This window comes from Ctenopharyngodon idella, chromosome 5, assembly GCF_019924925.1.
Source record: "Ctenopharyngodon idella isolate HZGC_01 chromosome 5, HZGC01, whole genome shotgun sequence".
Classification (NCBI taxonomy): domain Eukaryota; kingdom Metazoa; phylum Chordata; class Actinopteri; order Cypriniformes; family Xenocyprididae; genus Ctenopharyngodon; species Ctenopharyngodon idella.
Window position 1 is genome coordinate 30,652,493 of NC_067224.1, and position 21,024 is coordinate 30,673,516.

General features: G+C 35.3%; 2 protein-coding genes across 5 annotated transcripts in view; both read right to left on the reverse strand.

Moving 5' to 3' along the window:
• Positions 1–15: 15 nt before the first annotated feature.
• Positions 16–2,319, reverse strand: dpm2 (dolichyl-phosphate mannosyltransferase subunit 2, regulatory). The gene is made up of 4 exons (XM_051893327.1): positions 2,245–2,319; positions 1,228–1,317; positions 998–1,100; positions 16–668 (listed from the first exon to the last, which is right to left on the reverse strand). The coding sequence occupies exons 1-4, from the start codon at positions 2,245–2,247 to the stop codon at positions 613–615; spliced, it is 252 nt and encodes an 83-aa protein (XP_051749287.1). The 5' UTR covers positions 2,248–2,319; the 3' UTR covers positions 16–612.
• A 481-nt stretch (positions 2,320–2,800) lies between these two features.
• Positions 2,801–21,024, reverse strand: part of eeig1b (estrogen-induced osteoclastogenesis regulator 1b) — a 38,428-nt gene continuing 20,204 nt past the window's right edge. The window contains exons 4-13 of one of the 4 annotated variants that reach the window (XM_051893305.1): positions 13,966–14,086; positions 12,539–12,568; positions 9,696–9,812; positions 9,101–9,147; positions 7,967–8,121; positions 7,655–7,792; positions 6,574–6,775; positions 6,311–6,432; positions 6,070–6,139; positions 2,801–5,818 (exon numbers count right to left, since the gene is read on the reverse strand). In XM_051893305.1, coding sequence (XP_051749265.1) covers positions 5,773–5,818; positions 6,070–6,139; positions 6,311–6,432; positions 6,574–6,775; positions 7,655–7,792; positions 7,967–8,121; positions 9,101–9,147; positions 9,696–9,812; positions 12,539–12,568; positions 13,966–14,086 — 1,048 coding nt within the window. In that variant the 3' untranslated portion in view covers positions 2,801–5,772. Of the gene's footprint in view, positions 5,819–6,069; positions 6,140–6,310; positions 6,433–6,573; positions 6,776–7,654; positions 7,796–7,966; positions 8,122–9,100; positions 9,148–9,695; positions 9,813–12,538; positions 12,569–13,965; positions 14,087–21,024 lie in introns of all 4 variants that reach the window. The other 3 variants (XM_051893304.1, XM_051893307.1, XM_051893306.1) reach the window with 3 other exon arrangements.

The following is a 21,024-nucleotide window of genomic DNA, read 5'->3' on the forward strand; positions in this document are numbered from 1 at the left end:
AAAATAAACATGACATTTACTAAGTTTTGAATATTTTTATTATCTTAATATGGGATTGTGTATGGTTTTGCAGAAAATTCTGTTTCTCATTCTTTTTAGATTATTGTCCTAGATTATTTTGCTGCTATATGAAGCAAGCACTCTACCTTATAAATGTTTATTTACAACATAAGAGAACATTTTAAACAATCCTCAAATTAAAGCATGATTTTTTTAAAAAAAAAATCCCATATTCCATATAGATGCCATCCAGATACAAAGTACACACATATCTTCCCTATGCTTTAGGTGCCGAAATTATGATCTCATTTGCCTTTATCTTCCTGACTATGGAAAGAATACTCCAAAGCTAAACATTTCACAAGTGTACTCTTAAGTCAAGGTTGTGGACACTGGATGTACAAAGCTCAAACATACAACTGTGTAACTACATGTTCAGTACTGATTTGGCTACTTAATAAACTCTATTTTGTTGTTTATTTTAACAACCACCTGAACATGACTGGAATCCAGGAAAGCAGCTTCATGTGGCTGTGTACAGGAAGCGGTGCATGAGTGAAATCAACACAGTTCGTTCTTGTGACCAGATAAATCACAACAGCCTGAAGAGTCTTAATCAACTTTCTTAGGCTTCCGATTCTTCCATGTTATGACCCCTATGAAGGTGCCTGAAAAAATGAGGGTAAATTTGATCACTAGAGTAAACAGTGGAAGGGAAAAGAATTTCAATTTGAAGCTGTGCAAGATGATCACATCCATCATTTTTATAAAATCTATATGCAGATTTCATGAAAATGCAACACAATTTAAAAATTCATCCCATAATCTTGCATTCTAGTAAAGATTTTGTGGTTCAGTCTCATTCGCTCCCTTTTCCATGGAATTGGGGATTGAATAATTATGATGGCTGTATTGTTGAATTTAATTATTAACATTTTTATGCTTCTTCTTCTTTTTTTCCTCTTTTTTACGATGACATATGTCTTGCTATACTTACCAACAAAAAGTAAGAGGATTAATGCTGCAACTCCAGGAAGTATGACTGAATATTCTCGTGGAAGAAAATAGCTGTGGATCACATGGTCACTGTCTACGAAAGGCTGGAACAAGGGCAGAAGAGTTTGCATTAATGTTTGATTACTTCTATATTTTTTCATTAGCATAATGAACAAAGCATGTTATGGGTGTCCTATTACAAAAAAAAAAAAAAAAAAAAAAAAACCTTACCAAGACTATGACCCAAATAGTGTAATACGTGAACAGTAACAGACTAAAGCCAACAAGTCCAAAGCCAACAGCTTGATCTGCTCCAGTTGCCTGAAAAGAAATCGTTTTTAGGGCTTGTCTCATATAAGTGCAAATGACATTTAATAAGTCTCATTTAATCTAAAATGTTAATATATAAAAAGAAACTAAAAAAAATATTTATTTTTTTGAGGAATTAACATTTTGACTTTTTTTTATAAATGTTTTCAGTACTCTACACTGCGAGAAATAAGTTCAAGTTCATCTTGCAAAAAAGTGGTGCAGGGATGACGTCAAAACCCGATACTTTAACGTCAACGTTTGGCTCTACAATGTAAACTGCACACACCAAATGTTCTTATTTAGTTACTTATTAGAAAAATACATTTTAAATAAATAAATAAAAAACAAACAAATAAATAAACGTTCATATCAGCTTCAAAATTCGCGTTTTCGATATGGACGTGTAATTTACGTTGTAGAGCAAAACGCTCAAGAAACGTCAAGTTATGTTTACCACAGACCGTATTTCACTCATAGATTAAAAATAATAATAATCAAAAAAAAAAAACACCATTATAAAAACCCATAGGAAAATCTCGAGGGAACCAGTGGCGAATTAGTCTTCCGGGGTTTGACGTCATCCCTGCACACACTTATGGTGTCGTGTTTATGAAGGGTATCTACTATATGCCTGGATCTCTATGGCAGGGCAAATTATACATTCAGCAGCTGTCATAAAGCAATGAACAAATAAATGTAAACGAACAAATAAGAACTATTTTTGTATTAGTGAATTATGTGATCATACTACGGACTATACAGTGCGAAACTCTTGTGTAGCTTTATTCATCCCAGTTGCTAGAAAGCTAGACAGTCAACATCTAGAAACAATGCGGCGACCTATAAAGTGTAATATGGATCTGTATATGTGATATGGATATATAAATGAAAACGACAAAGACATAACACTTTTAGACCTATTTCAGTTCATCTTACCATTATGAACGTGCCACTTCCGCATGCAACCAAAATTTATGAAATCTACTTCCGGCTAACAACGGAAATCTTACTAGGAAATGTAGTTTTTTTTTTTTTTTTAATCTCACCGTGGTATTTCTTATCGTTCACCACAAAAGGGCGCTCAAAGGCAAATAGTTACTGTTTAGAAGCCGTGCTAAGCGGGCGTCTCTCAAGCTGCCTGCAAATTATCAGGCGGTGTTTATTTCAGATTTTTGGAAATATATATTTTTAAATATGATATTTTGTAACAGAGAGGGGGATTGTTGTAACACAGGCTGAGTTAAGCCGTTATAAATGAGCTACAGTAGAATCATATAAAAGAGCATCATCCTCCTGTCGGATCAAGTTTCAAGACTATATATAAAAGATGTTTAATGACAGAATTGGTATTTTCTGCGTCAGCGGGTTGTTATAATTATGTCAGAGGAAGTAAGTTTAGTAAACTAATTCTAAAATAATTCATTTTATAATAATTCAAAAGTAAAATAATAATTAGCTGGATGTTATTAAATAAGTCACACAAACAAAGATGCTGTATTATGATATCCAACATTATCTTTATTTCCCCAAAATAATACATATAGACAACCTCACCTGACAGTTACAAGAAACATTCACATTTGAGAGTAGAAATTCTGGTCCATCGTTAGAAAGTAACCTCTCCATGAATGAAACCAAACATAAGACCAAGAAAACTTTGGAGCAACACCATATTGCTTATGTGTGATCTTAAAATATAAATATTTGTCACAATCAGAAAAATAAATTCATTTCCATAGTACTTTAGTGGTAAATTAATTTATATGTTATATATTTTTAAAGAAATCTCCAGAATATAATTTATTTTCTTATGAATGTTCCTGTTATTAATATGGATGTTATCATGAAAAGCTTTCTGTAAGTGCATAGCTTTCATCTTTTACATTAGCAAAGGAAAATATGCTGATCAACATTCTGGAGAAGGTGTGAGTGACATTAGTTAGTCCTCAGTATTTAAGTGCTGTTGTAGTGAACGTTACATATATTATATATATATATACCATCTAAGGTTTTCAGTATCCTGGAGCCTGTGCCACTCAGTAATATATATATCGTCTTTATTCTTAATTATTTTCTTTAAACTGAAAAAATACAACTTAATGATTTAAATGAATGAACATGTTAACTGAACAACCTCATTTTTAAAGAAAACAAGGAATACAGATTATTGAAATGTATACAAATAACAATAAATGACATTATCCGTCTTGCTTCCAACATGAACTTTTGCATATAGACCCCAGTCAGCTCCTTGCAACAGCATCATAAATAGACCAAGTAGGTGTGCATATATATATATATATATATATATATATATATACATACTCTTCTACATTTGAAAGATCACAGATTACAGTCAATTCTGACTAAAAGCATCAACATTATAAGTCTTTGTTAGAGAAAGAGAGAAGAAAGAAAAAGAACAATAATCACAGGTCATTATTTCATGCCATCACAAATGTTAGACACAGAAATATTTGACATCAAGGTTGAGAGGGAAAAAAATCCCCTCAAAAGAAAAAAAAAAAAAAAAAAAAAGATTCAAATGAACCAGCCTGCTGGTTCGAAAATACGGAAATGGCAGGATAGAGTTATTGTTCTTGGTTGCTAATAGCTTTTTTGTGTAAGAGTAGACAACAGGTACAAAGAGTAAACAACAAACATTAAGATATGTTTTTCAGTGTCTTTAGAGAATCCCTTTATACTAGCTAATCAGAAACATCCAGAACACTAAGCTTTATCAGGCCACATAACTACCACATATTTTGCCCTTTCAAAGTTAGTGTTATTTTACATTTCTGCTAACCCTGCAGAGAAGCAGCTGGATCATGCCACACACTCATTTGTTAGTTTAAAATGGCATGAGCATTAATAATAAAGTTAATATAAATTTAAAACTTTCAAATGTAACTTAACCTCACCTCTATTTTATACTAGTGAACAGTGATTCTGTTTAAGCACGTAATTTTAAGCCACTGGACAGGTGAAATATTTAATGGCCAATTCCCTGAACGAACTCAAAAATGGGCTCACACAAAACAGGCCCACATTGCACTTTTCTCTCAACTGACAAAAATAGTGTGCGAAATGAGTATAAAAAAAACTCACAATGTCAGTTTTTAATGTGGTGAATGCTCTCAGATCAACTGAGAAAGATTCACGTCCATGATTAAGATCACGAATAGCTAATTAGATGACAAACGAGCAGTACATGACAGAGAGACACAGAAAACTGGGCTTCCCATTCTCTCTGTGTCACTGTCATGCCCATTGTATACTGTTTCTTAGGGCACACCAGGTGCCGGTCAGAAACACAGACGCTGTTGCCAAAGACAGACGTGTGATTATGAGTCACTGTCTCTGATCTAGCTCTACAAACAATGCAATTATTCAGCTGTGTCTTATAACAAGGACTCTCCAAATCATTTGCTCTTGCATCTGAATACAGGATCTCACTAGGATACGAGTCATTTGAACATTTTGACACTGACAAGACCCTAGTGAGAGAATGCCACAAATGGCTTGGCTGAACTGTTGTGTTGGGTGCACCGCAGTGCTGTCAGAGCCAAAACTCAGAGTCACACGAATATTTGAAACATGCAACAAAGTGAAAAATTAAAATAGTGAAAGAGAAATACTGACAGACTGAGTTAGAAATGGGGAATTTAACGGAAAGGGAAAGAGAGGGGGACAAGTACAGTATATTTCTGTATTTCATGTTTACCAGTCCAGCTGGAACATATGCAAGCAAACTATTGCCCACCTCGGACAAATAAGCACAAGTGTTAAGATACTGAAAATGGTTATTATGGGGGAATTGGCCTAACCATTTTCTCTGCCTAAGACATATTTGTATGGCCAGCCATACATGATTTCAGGCACATAAATCAATGTTTACCACAGGCCAATTGGTTGGTTACTGACTAAACTGCATTGTTACAATGTATGCGAGGGCAGATTTGAGTGGTTTGTATATAATATAGGTGTGAAATGCATCACAAAAAAATAAAGGATATTAAATCACCCCTCTTTAAAACATTAAATAATTGATTAAAAATGTAATATAACAAAGAACTGAATTTCTGTCTAAATCCTTTGGACTGCCCTCATATTTCACAGTGTTAGACTGAAGTTCCCATCGTGCCTTACTTCTTAAGGTATTTCAAGTAGTTTGTATTCTCAGAATCTGATGTAAAATATTTATGATTATTAATTCTTAATCATAGAACCATGAATGTTACAAAAACGTACCCACCACCATTTTTTTTTTTTAGCAAATGTAATGCACGATTAGGGTGTTACGGCTGTAATATGCAAGTAATATGTCAGACCCATAAGAGGAGCAAGTTGTGAAGGCAGTTGCCCACTCTGACATACAGTCCCTGTCTTGCTCTCTCCATCATTTAAAAAAAAAAAACAAAAACAAAAAAACATGTGGTTGTGTGAGAGAGTGATCTCCGCGATCTAATGGCTCTCAATCACCACCGGTTCAAAAACACCTGCAGACACCCTGCCAAAGAATAAAAGAACGATATTGAGTTATACAGTTATTTTAAATTGTAATAATAGTCCACAATATTACTGTTTTTACTGTATTTTTGAACAAATAAAGGCAGCCATGGTGAGCCTAAGAGACTTCTTTCAAAGACATTTAAAAAAATGAATGGTAGTATAAGTAATAAACAAATAATTTAATTCTTACTAGACTTTTCTACATTCATATCACTGAATTAAAAGGCATATAAAAGAGCACCAATTTACCTGTTGACAAGCTGGATGCCACTTAATGCTGTGGTCCCATCTCTACTGATAAACAGTGTTAAATTGCTGTCTGTGAGAGAAAGAGTGACAGAATGATCAGCTTCAGAGATGTGAAGGCTTCACAAGTGAGTAATACCCTTACACATACTGTATGTATCAGCATTGAATCAGTTTAATAAATGGGCTAAAGATGAGTTAATGCTGCTAAACATTTAACACTACCAAATTACTTCGAACACACCTTCATTGTTGCTGACATCCGCAAAGTTCTGACTCTGCACAATCTTCTCCACAATATCATCTGCATCGATTCGTGTGTCGTCCACCCACGTGGGATGGCTCTCCACAGAGTCCTTCTTTCTCCTGTGTAGATATATAAATACTTCTTTTCAGTCAAGTCAACTCAGTCACTTTATACTTTGTGTTTAAGCTATATCTGCTTGTGCAGTTAAACATAAGACAAAGTAACTTGAAGTTAAGTGCATGTTGCCATTGACTCCCCACCTTGAGGGTCTGTTTGGGGGCAGAGCAGGGCGAGGGGGACGTGGGGGCCTCTCTGGTTTTGCCACCTCTTTCTCCGGCTCTACAGGGCTTTCGATAGTTGTAGACGTGCCTCCTGATGTGTTGCTGCTGCTGGTGGAAGTGTTCCGCCGGTGCTGGGACAGATCTGTCAGGCTGGAGGAGTGAGAGTGCTCTGTGCTGTAGCCTGAGTGGAGGACAAACATCCCACAAATCAGTGCATGAGTAACTAAGCAGGTCTCTTGACCATAGCAGTATTGTGAAAGACAATGTAATGCATCTAAATCTTTTTATGGTTCAATTGAATGTACTGATGAAAATAAACTGAAGAATTTCATTTTCACTTTCACGTATCAGCCTCTCAAGTTTTGATCAATAAGTACACTAGTATAGTTCAAAAAACTTTTTGAAAGAAATTAATACTTTTATTCAACAAGGATGCATTAAAATTGATCAAAAGTGACATTAAAGACATTTATAATGCTACAAAAGATTTCCATTTCAAATAAATACTGTTCTTTTAATTTTTTCATTCACTCAGACAAAGAAACTTTAGGGGAAAAAAAATGTATCATGGCAGCACTTTGATATTAACAATAATAATAATTTTAAAAAAATTCTTAAACACCAAATCTGCATATTAGAATGATTTCTAAAGAATCATGTGACACTGAAGACTGGAGTAATGAGGCTGAAAATTCAGCTTTGCCATCAAAGAAATAAATTATATTAAAATAGAAAACAGTTATTTTAAATTGTAATACTTTTTCACAATATTGCTGTTTTTACTGTATTTTTGCAGTAAGAGGCTCCTGTCAAAAACATTTAACAAAATCTTACAGACTCCAAACGTTTGAATGGTAGTGTATGCGTTAAAAAATAATAAAGGACACTCACTTTCCTTAAGTGAAAATTTCTCTCAAAGAAGTTTATTTTTACTGCTCTTGTGTCGGGTATTATAAATTGCTCCAAAGTGTATTCAATTAGAAGTTTAAATATTTAAATGTTAATTATAGAAGTGTAGTTTAAAGTTATTTTTTATACTATAATCAGCTATGATCTGTACCTGATGCTCTTTTGATCGTGCCCTGAGTCCCACCTGAGATTTTGCTCTGTTGGCTGGCAAAGCTGGAGTTGCGAGAGTGTCCCGTGTGGAACACTTCATCTGGACTGGACAGGTTCTCCTCCAACCCCTCCTGAAGGCCTACTGAGAACAAACAGCTTCAGGTCAGTCCAAAATATAGAACACCAACAATATACCATTTTCAAGATAGTCCTAATAAAATATTAAAACTGTGCATTTTTAAGTTACAAAGGTAAAGCATTTATCCACTTGTTAACGTTCTCCACAATTTCAGAAGAGATGTGTTGGTCATACCCGAGTTGTTCACACAGGGTCTGGTTTTGACTGATCGGCGAGTGCTGCCGCCGAGGGGTGCTGGAGAGTGGTCGGCGGTACCCTCTCCCTTGCGGTCCAGCTGCAGAGAGGGGTCCTGCCCAGCCATGGCAATGGTCTTAGCTGTGCTCACAGGCCTGAGGAAGAGGAGAAAGACAACTTTAGATGTCATCAGGGAGCAATAAGTGCATGTGTCCTCTAAATTGCCTAAAATATTGGAGGGGTGCTATACTGAGCATGGAGTAACAAAACAACAGTTTCTCAGCACAATGCACTTTCAACTAGACCAGTCTCTCAACTTTACAGAAACTCTAGAACTCCAAAAATTTTAAAAGCTAAATGTTCTTCAGGAATCACACTTCCATGACATTTTTAGTCATTCATGATTTATGGATATAAGGATTAAGGATATTATAGGGATAATATAATATAAGGACAGTATTTTTTACTCACAATTTCTTGAGCTTGATATAACTAGAAAAATGGATATTCTTAATAAAAATGCTGCGGCATTTACATGACTTTTCCAGGTCTAGAAATCACACTTTAAAAATTCATGCAGGACTTATAAAGACCATGGAAACCCTTGTTCTTCAACGAAAAGAAAAAAACAGTTGTTGAATGGGGTGCATTAAACTACGGTTAACACTATACAATAAGGTTATATTAGTTAACATTAGTTAACTACTTTAGTTAACATCAACTATGAATGAACAATACTTCTACAGTATTTATATTTCTTAGTTAGTTAATTTCAATATTTACTAATACATCAAAATAAAAAGTATTTGTTAACATTAGTTAATGCACTGAAATAACATGAACAAACAAACAGCTGGATTTTTATTAACAAACATTCAAGATTAACAGATATTGTAACAAATGTATTGTTATTAATTCATGTAACTAATGTTAACAAATGAGACCTTATCAAACTAAGAAATATCTTGATTTTTAATTGTTTTAGTGTATTTTAAATCTTGGTTTCCCTTATCTGAAATCATTTTAAGCCACCTTGGAAATTTTCTGAGGGCCACCAAGAGAAAACTACTGAACTAGACAGATGCAGTATTTAGTAACACAAAGTTAATCCACTACACTATACAACACACTCACGTTTTGAAGCAGGGATCTCCAGAGAGAAGAGTCATGCCAATGGTAACCTGAAAGAAAGATGAACATATTAAAATATAAAAGAGTTAAACATAAAATCATATCTGTTTCATAACATAACAGATTTTGATAGTAAAACAGACTGCTTGCGGGAACCTACACATGAAATCTATATGAAAATGGCACATATATGGAAATCTATACCAAAATTACAAAAATATCTATGATTAAATCATCATTATCTGTTGTTTTTTCCTTCACATTTTTCCTCCTGACATGTCTAAGAGACAGTGAGTCAGTCAGTCAGTCTGTCATTACAGGGACTCATGGGAGGGTTTGACCAGTCACGTCGCCCACACAGTGTAGCTGCTCTAGATGACGGTGTTTGTGGTGAGCACAGTGCTTCTGCTGTTCTGTCTCCTTTTAAAATAGACTTCGAAGGTGCTAAGAATAATGCAGAGAAAGAGGTTCCTGGCCTTTCAAGATGTATATGGTAGTGCTTTTGGTCTGACTGACTGTCATGCCTGAAATGAGATAACGGACGACCAGCACCCACGCCTATATGCACAAGCATTTACACAAACAGGGACACACTCACCTTGAGTATGGAGTTGTCCTGCCGAGTGTTCTTGGTGTCATAGCCCTCCAGTATACAGCAGCGAACAGTGGAGCCTGAACCAGCAAACTCCGCCAAGTTGAGGTCAGCAAAGCCCAGCTGGAGAGACAAAATAAAGATTTTATCATCAGTACTTCGACCAAACAAAAAAGCAAGCTCTAAACTCTTCAGTTTCCCCCCCACAGTTATATCATTAACTTTATGAACATGACAGTAAGAATAAGTCAGGACATTCTTTATTTTCATTGTTTATTCAGAGTAAAAAAAGAAGAAAATAAAAGTTTGTCAAGCTGTAGGCTAGCTTAGGGAAGAAAGAAAGGAAAGGGTTAACTCTTAAGAGCGTTCTTATATAACTACAGGCTTGTGAAGTTGGCAGAGTCAGTCATGCATGAAATCCCTCTCTGATTCTAACTCGATAAAGGTTTCTCCAACACTACTGGGAAGCATTCTTGTTACTTGCCTCATACATTTCTCTGGAATCTCAATCTCTCACTCGTTTGTTCTCAACAAAATGTTCTTGCTCAAAAAATTCTATTAACCTTGGTTAATGATATAACGGCAGCTGATATAATTCTTTCCATTTCCTTTATTGGATGAATACCCTACACAGTCAGCACTGATGCACTTGAACAGCTGGCCTTTAAAAATCATTGATGTGTGATATCACAGCAAGGGATAAAGGGATTAATGCAAGGACACACATGGGTTGATATGTTTTATTATCACACATACAAAAGTGAGTGAAAGAAGAACATTTATCCACCATAATTTGTTTCTAAATATATTTTTTACTGGCCATGGAACTGTATTTTGCATTGATTGTAATACATATGTTCTGTTCCTATAAGAACAGAATATTAATATATATTTACCTTTATGTGAAATGCTGAAAAAAATTCACTAGTTTTAACGGCTTAATCAAAATAATAACATACATCACATGAAGTTCTATAAGATAAAATGCTTGTATATTTGAATTACTTCAAAGGATATTTCACCCAAAAATGAAAATTCTGTCATCATTGAACACAAAAGAAGATATTTTAACCAAACTGTTGATGATAGCCAATGACTTACATTGTATGGATAAAAATAACGGTTTACCAGCATTCTTAAAATATCTTCTTTTGTGTTAAACATATGAAAGAAATTCATACAGGTTTGGAACAACTTGATGGTTAGTAAATGATGAAAGAATTTTCATTTTTGCGTGAACTATCCCTTTGAATCAAAAAAGAGAGGATCAGACTATTGTTCTTGCTATTATGTAACAGTTTTAAATAAATGCAAACTGTACACCTGTTTAAAAAGCAGGAGAGACTGAGATATTAGGGTATTTTCTCATCTTCTCACAGACCTGTGCATGCGTGTTTGCGCCATTCCTTATCTATATTTGCTGTTCCACTGCTGCCTTTAGCACAAACCATTTCCTCTGTGACAGGCACACTTCTTCTTTCTAGAAATGATTGCTGTCCTTAAAAGGTTTATGTGGTTTATTCCAGACAATGCTGGTTTTCTGTGTTATTTCTGACTGACAATTACCAAGTGATTCCAGGATTCACAAACATTTTCATTGATCAAATTCATGTCAATTCATTTCAGTTCAATGATGTGCTGTAATAATAAAGATTACTGTCAATGTACTGTAGCATTTAAATATCTGTCATAGCAAAGGTTCTATTTATTTCATCCTAAAGGTCATATCCACCCCCTCCTTCCTGTGTTTCTCCCTCATTCCTGGTTACAGTCCATAGATTTGACCTCCCTCATTCCTAGCTTTTGCTGCATCAGCATACTGTTTTGACAAACTGCTCCTGTTCAGGATGTAAGGGATCAGTAATTGAAGAGAAAAGGACATGGACGCATACTCCTAAACAAAACATCCTCCTGTAACTCTTTACAAACACAAATGTGCCATTCACGTCTTTCTCTGTAGTAATTTGGCCATGATGACCTTAACCAGCAATCACAATATGTCACATGCCCAGACAACCAGCAGCACTGCTATGAGTGTCACACTTCTTCGCACTAACACAAAATGCTAACACAAAGTTCACAATATAAATATAATTTATTTCTGTGATGGCGAAGCTGAATTTTTAACAGTCATTACTCCAGTCTTCAGTGTCACATGATCCTTCAGAAATCATTCTAATATGCTGATTTGGTGCTCAAGAAGCATTTCTTTTTTTATTATTTTTTTTTTTCTTCAAAAGTTTGGGGTCAGTATTTTTTAAGAAGATTTTTTAAGTACCTTTTTATATGCAATCACACTAAGGGCCTTTGTTTAGGGAACGTCTCAAATCCCTTGTTTGCTGACACAAGAGAAATGGCCTGTGTCAGACTTTCATGTAATTACTAAAATATGTGTTAAGCTTTTTGTTTATTATCACTGATTGCTTGAATTTATTGTACAATTAATGTAGGGTGGTACAAGCAATGCCTGATAACTGTGAGCTTTAGAGATTCTCAAGGTGTGGAAACAATTGTCTATGACAGGTTCAGACCAGATCACTGAATCCCTAAAACTAACCTCCCACTGCATTACACCATTTATATTTGCTTATGCACTATTTCCTGTATAGGTGGTGTCCTGAGTGTCTCTGAGTACAGTATGCATACTTGTGTGTATATGCATGTGACTGACAAGAGCTTTGTGTTTATAAACATAAAATCCCAAGAAAAAAAAAAAAAAAAAGACCTTTTGTTTAACAGAGCGTGAGAAAGAAATCTGTGATGTTCCCTTAGAGACAGTACATGAGGAAGAATCAATCATATGGAGAGAAAGAAAAAAAGAGAGAAAGGAATGAGAAGAAAGCTCTTACCTTTGAAAAAGCCTTTCCACCTTTAAGTTCCTGCAAGGAAAAAAGGTAAAGAGAGAAAGAGATTATTTGTTGTGTAATATGTTTGCCATTGGCGCGGTGACGCTATGAGGCAAAGGGAGTGAAGGGTAATGAGAGCAAAGGAAACCATGAGACAGCAGATACCCTGTATGGAGTAAACCAAACATCAGAATTCACTGAATACCTCCACAATCTGATCTTTAATCAAGATAAGGGTGTTTCTGCAGTCACGGGCACATATTTTTATTAAAGGGGTCATGAATTGAGAAATCAACTTTTAATTGAGCTTTTGATATATAAGAGAACATCGTACTATAAGAATATCCTGTAAGTTTCAGAACTGAAAACGTCCTTGTTAGTCCGATAAAAGCTTTTATTGACACCAGGCCCAGTGAACAACTTGTCCCGGAATGTCCCTATCTATGTAGACAGGTGAAACGCCGCCTCCGCAGAAGAAATCAAAGCCATCAAAGAACGCTCCCTTTACAATCACTGGAGCTGTCAATCAAACAGCGAGCGCTGGAGCTGTCAATCAAACAGCGCAAGTTTATCTGGACTTGCACCAAAACTCCTGTTTTATTCAACGAATCTCTTAGTTACATCGTGTTTGCACTGGTAGTTATGATGAAAGCATTCGTTAGTGTTCAGAAATTGAGTTGCAATGACGAGATCACCGCTTTCAACTTAAGGTTCATATGAATTTGTTTTGGACATTTTATCCAATCATTCATCTTTAATTTTTGCTTCAAATGCCTTTTATGTATAAACTGTAATGTTATAACCTTGTCCTAGACACAGATTTTTTTACTTAAAATATAAAAGTGTATTATAAAAAAAATATTTATTGTATTTAAAAACTATGATAATGATGATAATCTAACCAAAGACTGAAATAAACAAACCAATTTAATATCTATTGTGAGGAAAAGTATTAATATCAATTTTTACACAAATTACCTGTGTCCCTCAAATGTGCAACAATCAACAATTTTGCCCCAAATAAAGTATCATCCAAACTTAGTGTAATTGGTTACCAAGAAGACAAAAGTGTCAGTGAAGGGCATATATGTGATGTGTTGTGATTAATTGATAAATAAAGGCAGCAGAATATTTTAATTGTGCAAAAAGTATGACAATGTTATTTAACTGTGTGAATTTAGGATACATAAAATGCTGTCTATGAAATTAACCTAAGCACGACAAACAAGTCGGCCATTTTATTTACAAAAAAAAAAAAAAAATCCACCATAGTCCACCGGGCCAAAAGTGTCTATAGCTACACTTTTAAAAACGCTTTGAAAATAACCATCACTTCAGATTAAAATGAGCCATTATTATTATTTTTGCAGAGTTATTGTTGAGAGTGTTACTGGTCTAAGATGAGATCTGTGTGTGTGAATGAGACTAACCTTACGCACAGACACTCGGCAAATGCAGGGGTCCAGGACCCCCGTGGCAGGACTGGCACTCATCTTACACACAAAGGAGTACTTCTTTCGCCAGCGAACACAGTTCTCCTGAACCTCTTGCCTGTAGAGAGACACAGACAGAGAATGAGTTTTCAACATCATTATAAATCTTAGTCCATCTTTATAAGCCAGCCAGTGGAATATTACGGAGAAGACCACAGATAAAACAAATAACCCAATGAACTCTATGATGATTAACAAATGAACAACACAGTCAGTTTTGATGAGCTTTTCAGAAAGTTCACAGGGTCAGAGATCATTGTGAAAGTCTGGTCATTGATGGCGAAAAGTTTTGTACATCTGTTCACTGGAACTCATCACTCTTAACCACAATGGCCCATCTGTGTGAAATAACAGGACTTTGTACAGGAAACGAGAATGTTAAAGATTCAGATTAGAACCCAGCTGAGCTTTCAGTCACAAATAAAGCTAGACTGTGGCAGTAGATGCTGTAAAAGAGACTGTACAGTATGAAATGCCAAAGGAAACGTTATTCTCATCCTTTCATCTCTGTAGACCTCTTTGATGAAAGTGGGTCAGTATGTTCTCCCTTCACTTTCTGTTATGTTCCTTATCATCCTCCATTCCTGCAGCTTGTTTGCATTGCACCACTTTTTTACATCCCCACCACTTTCATAAACTCTCCCCAAAGGCTGCATATCAAAAAGTTTTTTTGTTTTGTTTTCCATATTCGTTAACAGGAAATATTCTTTTAAATTTGTACTTTACAAAATATTGTGTTAATTCTGAAGTGAAAAGTTAAAGTTAGATGCAAGTAGTATGTTGTTGCTGGTGCTTATTTATGAACAAATATAATAATGCATAGAGTTATTATTTAATAATCCCATGAATTAAATGTACAAATCAAAAATTCCATTATTATATCAAAACATATAATGTCAAAATGCATACATGACTGAGTATTTGCATTGCATTCCTATTGCATTTGGATCCATAAAAATTAAAGGGTTAGTTCACCCAAAAATGAAAATTCTGTCATTTATTACTCACGCTCATGCCGTTCCAGACCGGTAAGACCTTCGTTAATCTTCGGAACGCTAATTGAGATATTTTTGTTCAAATCCGATGGCTCCGTGAGGCCTACATAGGGAGCAATGACATTTCCTCTCTCAAGATCCATAAAGGTACTAAAAACATATTTAAATCAGTTCATGTGAGTACAGTGGTTCAATATTAATATTATAAAGCGACGAGAATATTTTTGGTGCGCCAAAAAAACCAAAATAACGAATTATTTAGTGATGATTTCAAAACACTGCTTCAGGAAGTTTCGGAGCATTATGAATCAGCGTGTTGAATCCGCAGTTTGGAGCACCAAAGTCACGTGATTTCAGCAGTTTGGCGGTTTGACACGCGATCCGAATCATGGTTTGACACGCGATCCGAATCATGGTTCGACACGCTGATTCATTACGCTCCGAATCTTCCTGAAGCAGTGTTTTGAAATCGGCCATCACTAAATAAGTCGTTATTTTGTTTTTTTTGGCGCACCAAAAATATTCTCGTCGCTTTATAATATTAATATTGAACCACTGTACTCACAAGAACTGATTTAAATATGTTTTTAGTACCTTTATGGATCTTGAGAGAGGAAATGTCATTGCTCTCTATGTAGGCCTCACGGAGCCATCGGATTTAAACAAAAATATCTTAATTTGTGTTCCGAAGATCAACGAAGGTCTTACGGGTGTAAAACGGCACGAGGGTGAGTAATTAATGACAGAATTTTCATTTTTGGGTGAACTAACCCTTTAAACAAAAAATATTTACACATGATGTTATGCAGGCCTTTTTCATGAGTTAGATTTGTCTCAAAAATACTTTTGTAAAAAATATTAATCACGTTCTCCATATCTCAAACTCACTTTTCGGATTGAATTTTGTTGGTAAACATGAATATGCATGCACAAAGACACTACAAATAGATAAAAGATGTAACAGACATAACAAGTAAACAGTAACACTTTATAGTAAGGTTTAATTTGTTAACATTAGTTAACTACATTAGTTGAACTAATATGAACAATACTTCCACAGCATTTATTATTCTTAACTATGATAATCTCAACATTTACTAATACATCTTTAAGATCAAAAGTTGTATTTATTAACATGAGTTAATACAATGTAAACTAACATGAACATGAATATTTTTATTAAGTAACATTAACAAAGGTTATATTCTGTAAAAACAAAAAAACTGAAAAAAAACATGTTGCTTATTGTTAGTTCATCTTACTTAATGCATTAACTATAATTTAAGTTAACATATGAGACCTTATTTTAAAGTGTATAAACTATATCAAATATATTTTATCTCATCTATATTTTATATACTCTGCAAAAATGAGAAAAGTAGATCTTCTGTAGGTTTACCTGAGAAGTCTTTTTTCATGATTTTCAATTTTCTGCTATTCCAACTAAATTCTGTAGGAACATTATTTAGCCTCTAATATGGAGACTGCAATCACAAAACCAAGCACTGTTGTGTCTGTCTTAGATTAAGTCTTAAGTTCTCTGACTAAGGTTTCCACACTGTTATCCTTCATATTGTACAGTGCCTGGAGGCAGATTTGATGGCCTCCTCCAGTCCTTTATTTATCCTGGGCTTGTTGCCAAGGCATCTGTCCCTGATATCCGCCAGCGTGCAAGGGAAAATGAGAGCGGATAACGGCACATCCATTACCCGAGTGTGACCCTGAACAGGTCGGCCCTCCACCAGTACCACACACACACCAACTGCTGATGGGCTACAGGTCACGTTTGACTCAGCTAGATATGTCTGATAAGAATGATAGACTTGCATCCCAGACTAAAAAGACTAAAAAATTTGTCCCATTTCAAAGCAAATTGTGAACCCAAACTAATCAGGCTCTTTAGCTCATATTGCACAGTGAAGCTGAGCAAGACTTCCAAACTCACAACACATGACAGACACACATGTTCGGAGCTACAGCCCCTGGCTCGAAGTTCTTTCAGAGTCTGAGTAACATCCTATGGCTTTGTTCAGCTGAGTGAGAAAGTGTTTCCTTCCTGTTCTCTGAGCAACATCAGACATTCACAAGTTCCTCTGAAACACCCAAACACCTGTCAGCTCACAGCTGGAGGATGACGCAAAGATCACATCAAGACTTTACTGGTGGTCTGAAGATCAGAGGACAGCAGAATATTACATTTTATTTAAAGAACAAAGCATGGACGATTAAAAATTAACTTTGCAATATAATGAGGTATGATGAAATCACGAAGAGTTCACAGATTAGCTGAATGTTACAATCTTCTTGACATTTTACATCCTGTACCTTCAAGTTCGGTCTATTGTCATACACACAACTGGCAGTTCACGAAAACACTGTGGCAAAGCATGACTGGACAAAACTTTAGCATTATTCAGTCATGACATTAAGTTGTAGGACAATTCGGAAGGCCATGGGCTTCCTCTGGAATTCCTAATGGGTTTATAGAAAAGCAGTTTAAAATGTATGACTAAGAATGTCTGTGGTTGTTATTACCTGAAAAGACTTTGAAATTTTGTTCTACAACATAAATTACACATAGTCAGACCTTGAAACTGCTGTTCTTTGAAAACAATATAAAATAAAGGTTATTACTAAACGAAAGGACTATAATGGTTGTCCTATTCATTAAGCACATAAATTAATATATATAAACAAATAAATATAAGTATATACACATACACATATTATATTATATAATATATATATATATATATATCTCTCAGGGCTTGACATTAACACCTGCTGTGGCGGGTAAGACAGCCACTCCCACTAGCCACTTTGGCGGGTTGAATATAATTTCAGCCTTCAGCCAAATGAAAGGTAGCCAAGCTCGTCGTATCATAAAATTACAATTCAATCACAATTCTTTATCGATTAACTTGCTGTTAGTGAAGGCGGGATAGGCGGAATCATGCTGAATGACACACAACAGAAGCGCGATCAGTTCTCCTTGCGCCTGAATGGTCAAATACACACACACAGATGGCAAAATGCCCATCGTGTGGAGTATCTTGCGTGAATACAGCCGGTTATGGCTTAAGTGGACGTAAACAGGTGGGTAAAAACTGGATGTGTGTCAGTATATTACGTCCATGCATTCAGCAGCCCAAATTAAATACCTGTCTGTCATTAATGTTAATCAAAAAACAAAAGATGTTAAATCATTTTATACATGTTAAATAAACCTACTGTATCTGAAAAAAAATTTTTTTTCTAAAATTTTTTTTTTAAATTTACTATTTGTAATTTGCTTCTTTGTTCTTTTTATATAGCCTAACGCCTAGAATTTAAAAGGCATTCTTAATTCAGTTCTGAAAGGCACATAACCCCGGTGAACATCTAACAGAAGATGGATAAAAAACAATGTGTCTCTGCATGGCGTCAATCTACATAGGGCAAAACACATAACAATCAGCCACTGAGTCAAATGATTAAATGACAGTACTCACTCACTGTCACATACAAGAACCAACAAAAACAGATAAGGACTGTTAAGTGTCCAAGATATTCTCAGATGATATTTACTCAGGGTGACTCAGAACGGCCCTGATTCACAGAACAAATGCAGATTGGAGCTTAGGTTCCACATGGACCCATTAAACTACACACACACACACACACACACACACACACAGTCCTGCTCAAAAGAGCTACTACAAAGCTGTTGTCACTAACAACATATCAGATGGGAAACATAATCTGTTGTATGAGTAACCTGGCAAGCAATAAATGTCTGCCAAGTCACTTGTGCCACAATGAAGAAATTTAAATTTACTGTAACAACTACCTTAATGACATCTGTGACGTGAGCAAAGCTGATTAAACTTCCATTCTTTCACAAATAGGTGACAAAGTAGGTACTTTTTCATTATGAAGCAATGTCTTTTTATCACTACTTTTTACAAATTTGAAAAAAGAAAGAAATTAGCCAGCCAACTCAGCTTGCTGGGTAACTCAATAATTTACTCTACTGATACACTATTGCTGTATTAAAACATAATGGGATGGATGGTGTGACAAAGTGGCTAAGCATCACAACTGGTAGGTATGAACCACATGAAGAAAGATTTGTGAGCTATTACTGCTGTGCCCTTGAGGTCGGCAGTAAACCCTTGGATGCTCCAGTGTGACTGTCCAAATATATACACACACAGGTTTGTTTTGCAATCTTAGTGAGGACATTCCATAGGCGTAATAGTTTTTATACTGTACAAACTGTATATTCTGTCCCCCTACACTACTCCTACTCCTAAACCTACCCATCACAGAAAACATTCTGCATTTTTACATTTTTAATAAAACATTGTTTTGTATGTTTTTAAAGCTATTTTAAATATGAGGACTCATGAAATGTCCTCATATTTCATGTTTACGTCGTAATACCAGTGTAATACCCATGTCATTATACGGATTTGTGTCCTCATAAATTACAAACACACACACATCAATGCTGATAAAAGGTCTGCTATAAACAATATCTGAGACATGTGAGACTGTGGTATAATGATTAACAACTGACTTTATTTCAAGATTGATAAATGCCAAAATATCATAGGATCTAATTATGTGACCCTCCTTGGTCGTAATTGTAATCAAATGATAGCAAGCTCATTAATGTGTAAACCCTCATAGACCTCATTAGAGTTTAATAAACAAGGATGGGTACTCTCTGGACTCACACCTCAATGCCAAAACAATGATTAGGTTGCTCTTGTTATAAAGATGTGAAATCATCAGTGTCATCAGTATCGGGTGTTAAGGGTCTGGTTTCATGGCTTTTATTTTAGACGATGCTCTTTTAGGTCACACACTTGCAGTTCCTCTACAACCTCCTCTTTTTTTAATGGGCTTTCTAGAGACATTGAGGACTTTAAAGCACACTACAGATAATCATATTCATAACATTACTATTGCTCATACTTGGGGTTAGGGATTTTAACAAACCCTAACCAGCTAACCTAGCTTGAATGATACCTAATTGTTCAGATGAGGAGAGGTTTGCATTTCTAAGCAACTAGACTAACAATTTCCAAAGGTGTATGTATGATAAATACACACAAAATTTCTATCAAAAAAAAAAATCCTGTCAGTGTGTAATGAAAAGGTTGTGAAGGATCAATTTGTTGTATCCTTCATTGCCCGGAAAATGAAGGTTGCATTTCGAGGCCGCATTTGAAGGAGCCTTCGAATTGGGACAGCCTTCAAATGCGGCCTTTGAAGGATGAAGCCTCTGAATTGGGATGCAGCTACATAGATATACACTGAAGGAGGGCCCCAAGCTATGAAGACTTCAATATCATACAGATTTGGTGTGGGCTATTTTGAATTGGAACAATCACACAGAACATCTTAGCAACTGCACAGCATCACATTAACAGTAACTGAGAATGTATATGTGCATGTGTGCTAATGCACAGGCAAGAAGCACTCACAAGTTCTTCAAAAAATTAAAAAAAAGAGTTAAATTAAAAAAAATGTTAACCTCAAATACATATTATACAAAAGGATTGCTGCTTTAGTAATACTTTTTGCTATTTTAAACCACTTTTGCTTGTGTAACTAAAGGTGCAAACTGCAGCTAACTGGCTGGGAAAGTGTTAAGCAGATGACAAACACATAACTTGCCTAGTTTATGATGATGTATTAAAAAAGCAGGGCTGTGCAATTTTAAACTGACCTTGACAGTAAACAGAAAGAAAGAGAAAGCAAAGACAATACGAAGACACTGTTGATCAGTAGTCTTGATCCCTTTAGCTTTAGGGTGCTACTTTGGATCATAACACATCATAAAATTCATAAACCACTTAATACAACTGCAATATCTGGAACATGCCCAGGCAAAATATTCTTTGTCCCACATGTGGACATGTGTAATGAACTTTAGAGAGGAAATAACATTGCATTGCTTGGTATGTACATGTGTGAAAGTAAACAATGAGAACACAGCTAATTTATTTGT

What these genes read in the sequence shown, in the direction of transcription:
- dpm2 (XM_051893327.1), bottom strand. An exon ending in CTATTTGGGTCATAGTCTTG is followed by an intron (nt 1,101 to 1,227) that starts GTAAGGTTTTTT and finishes CCCTTGTTCCAG; the next exon opens with CCTTTCGTAGACAGTGACCA. An exon ending in AATCCTCTTACTTTTTGTTG is followed by an intron (nt 669 to 997) that starts GTAAGTATAGCA and finishes TCATTTTTTCAG; the next exon opens with GCACCTTCATAGGGGTCATA.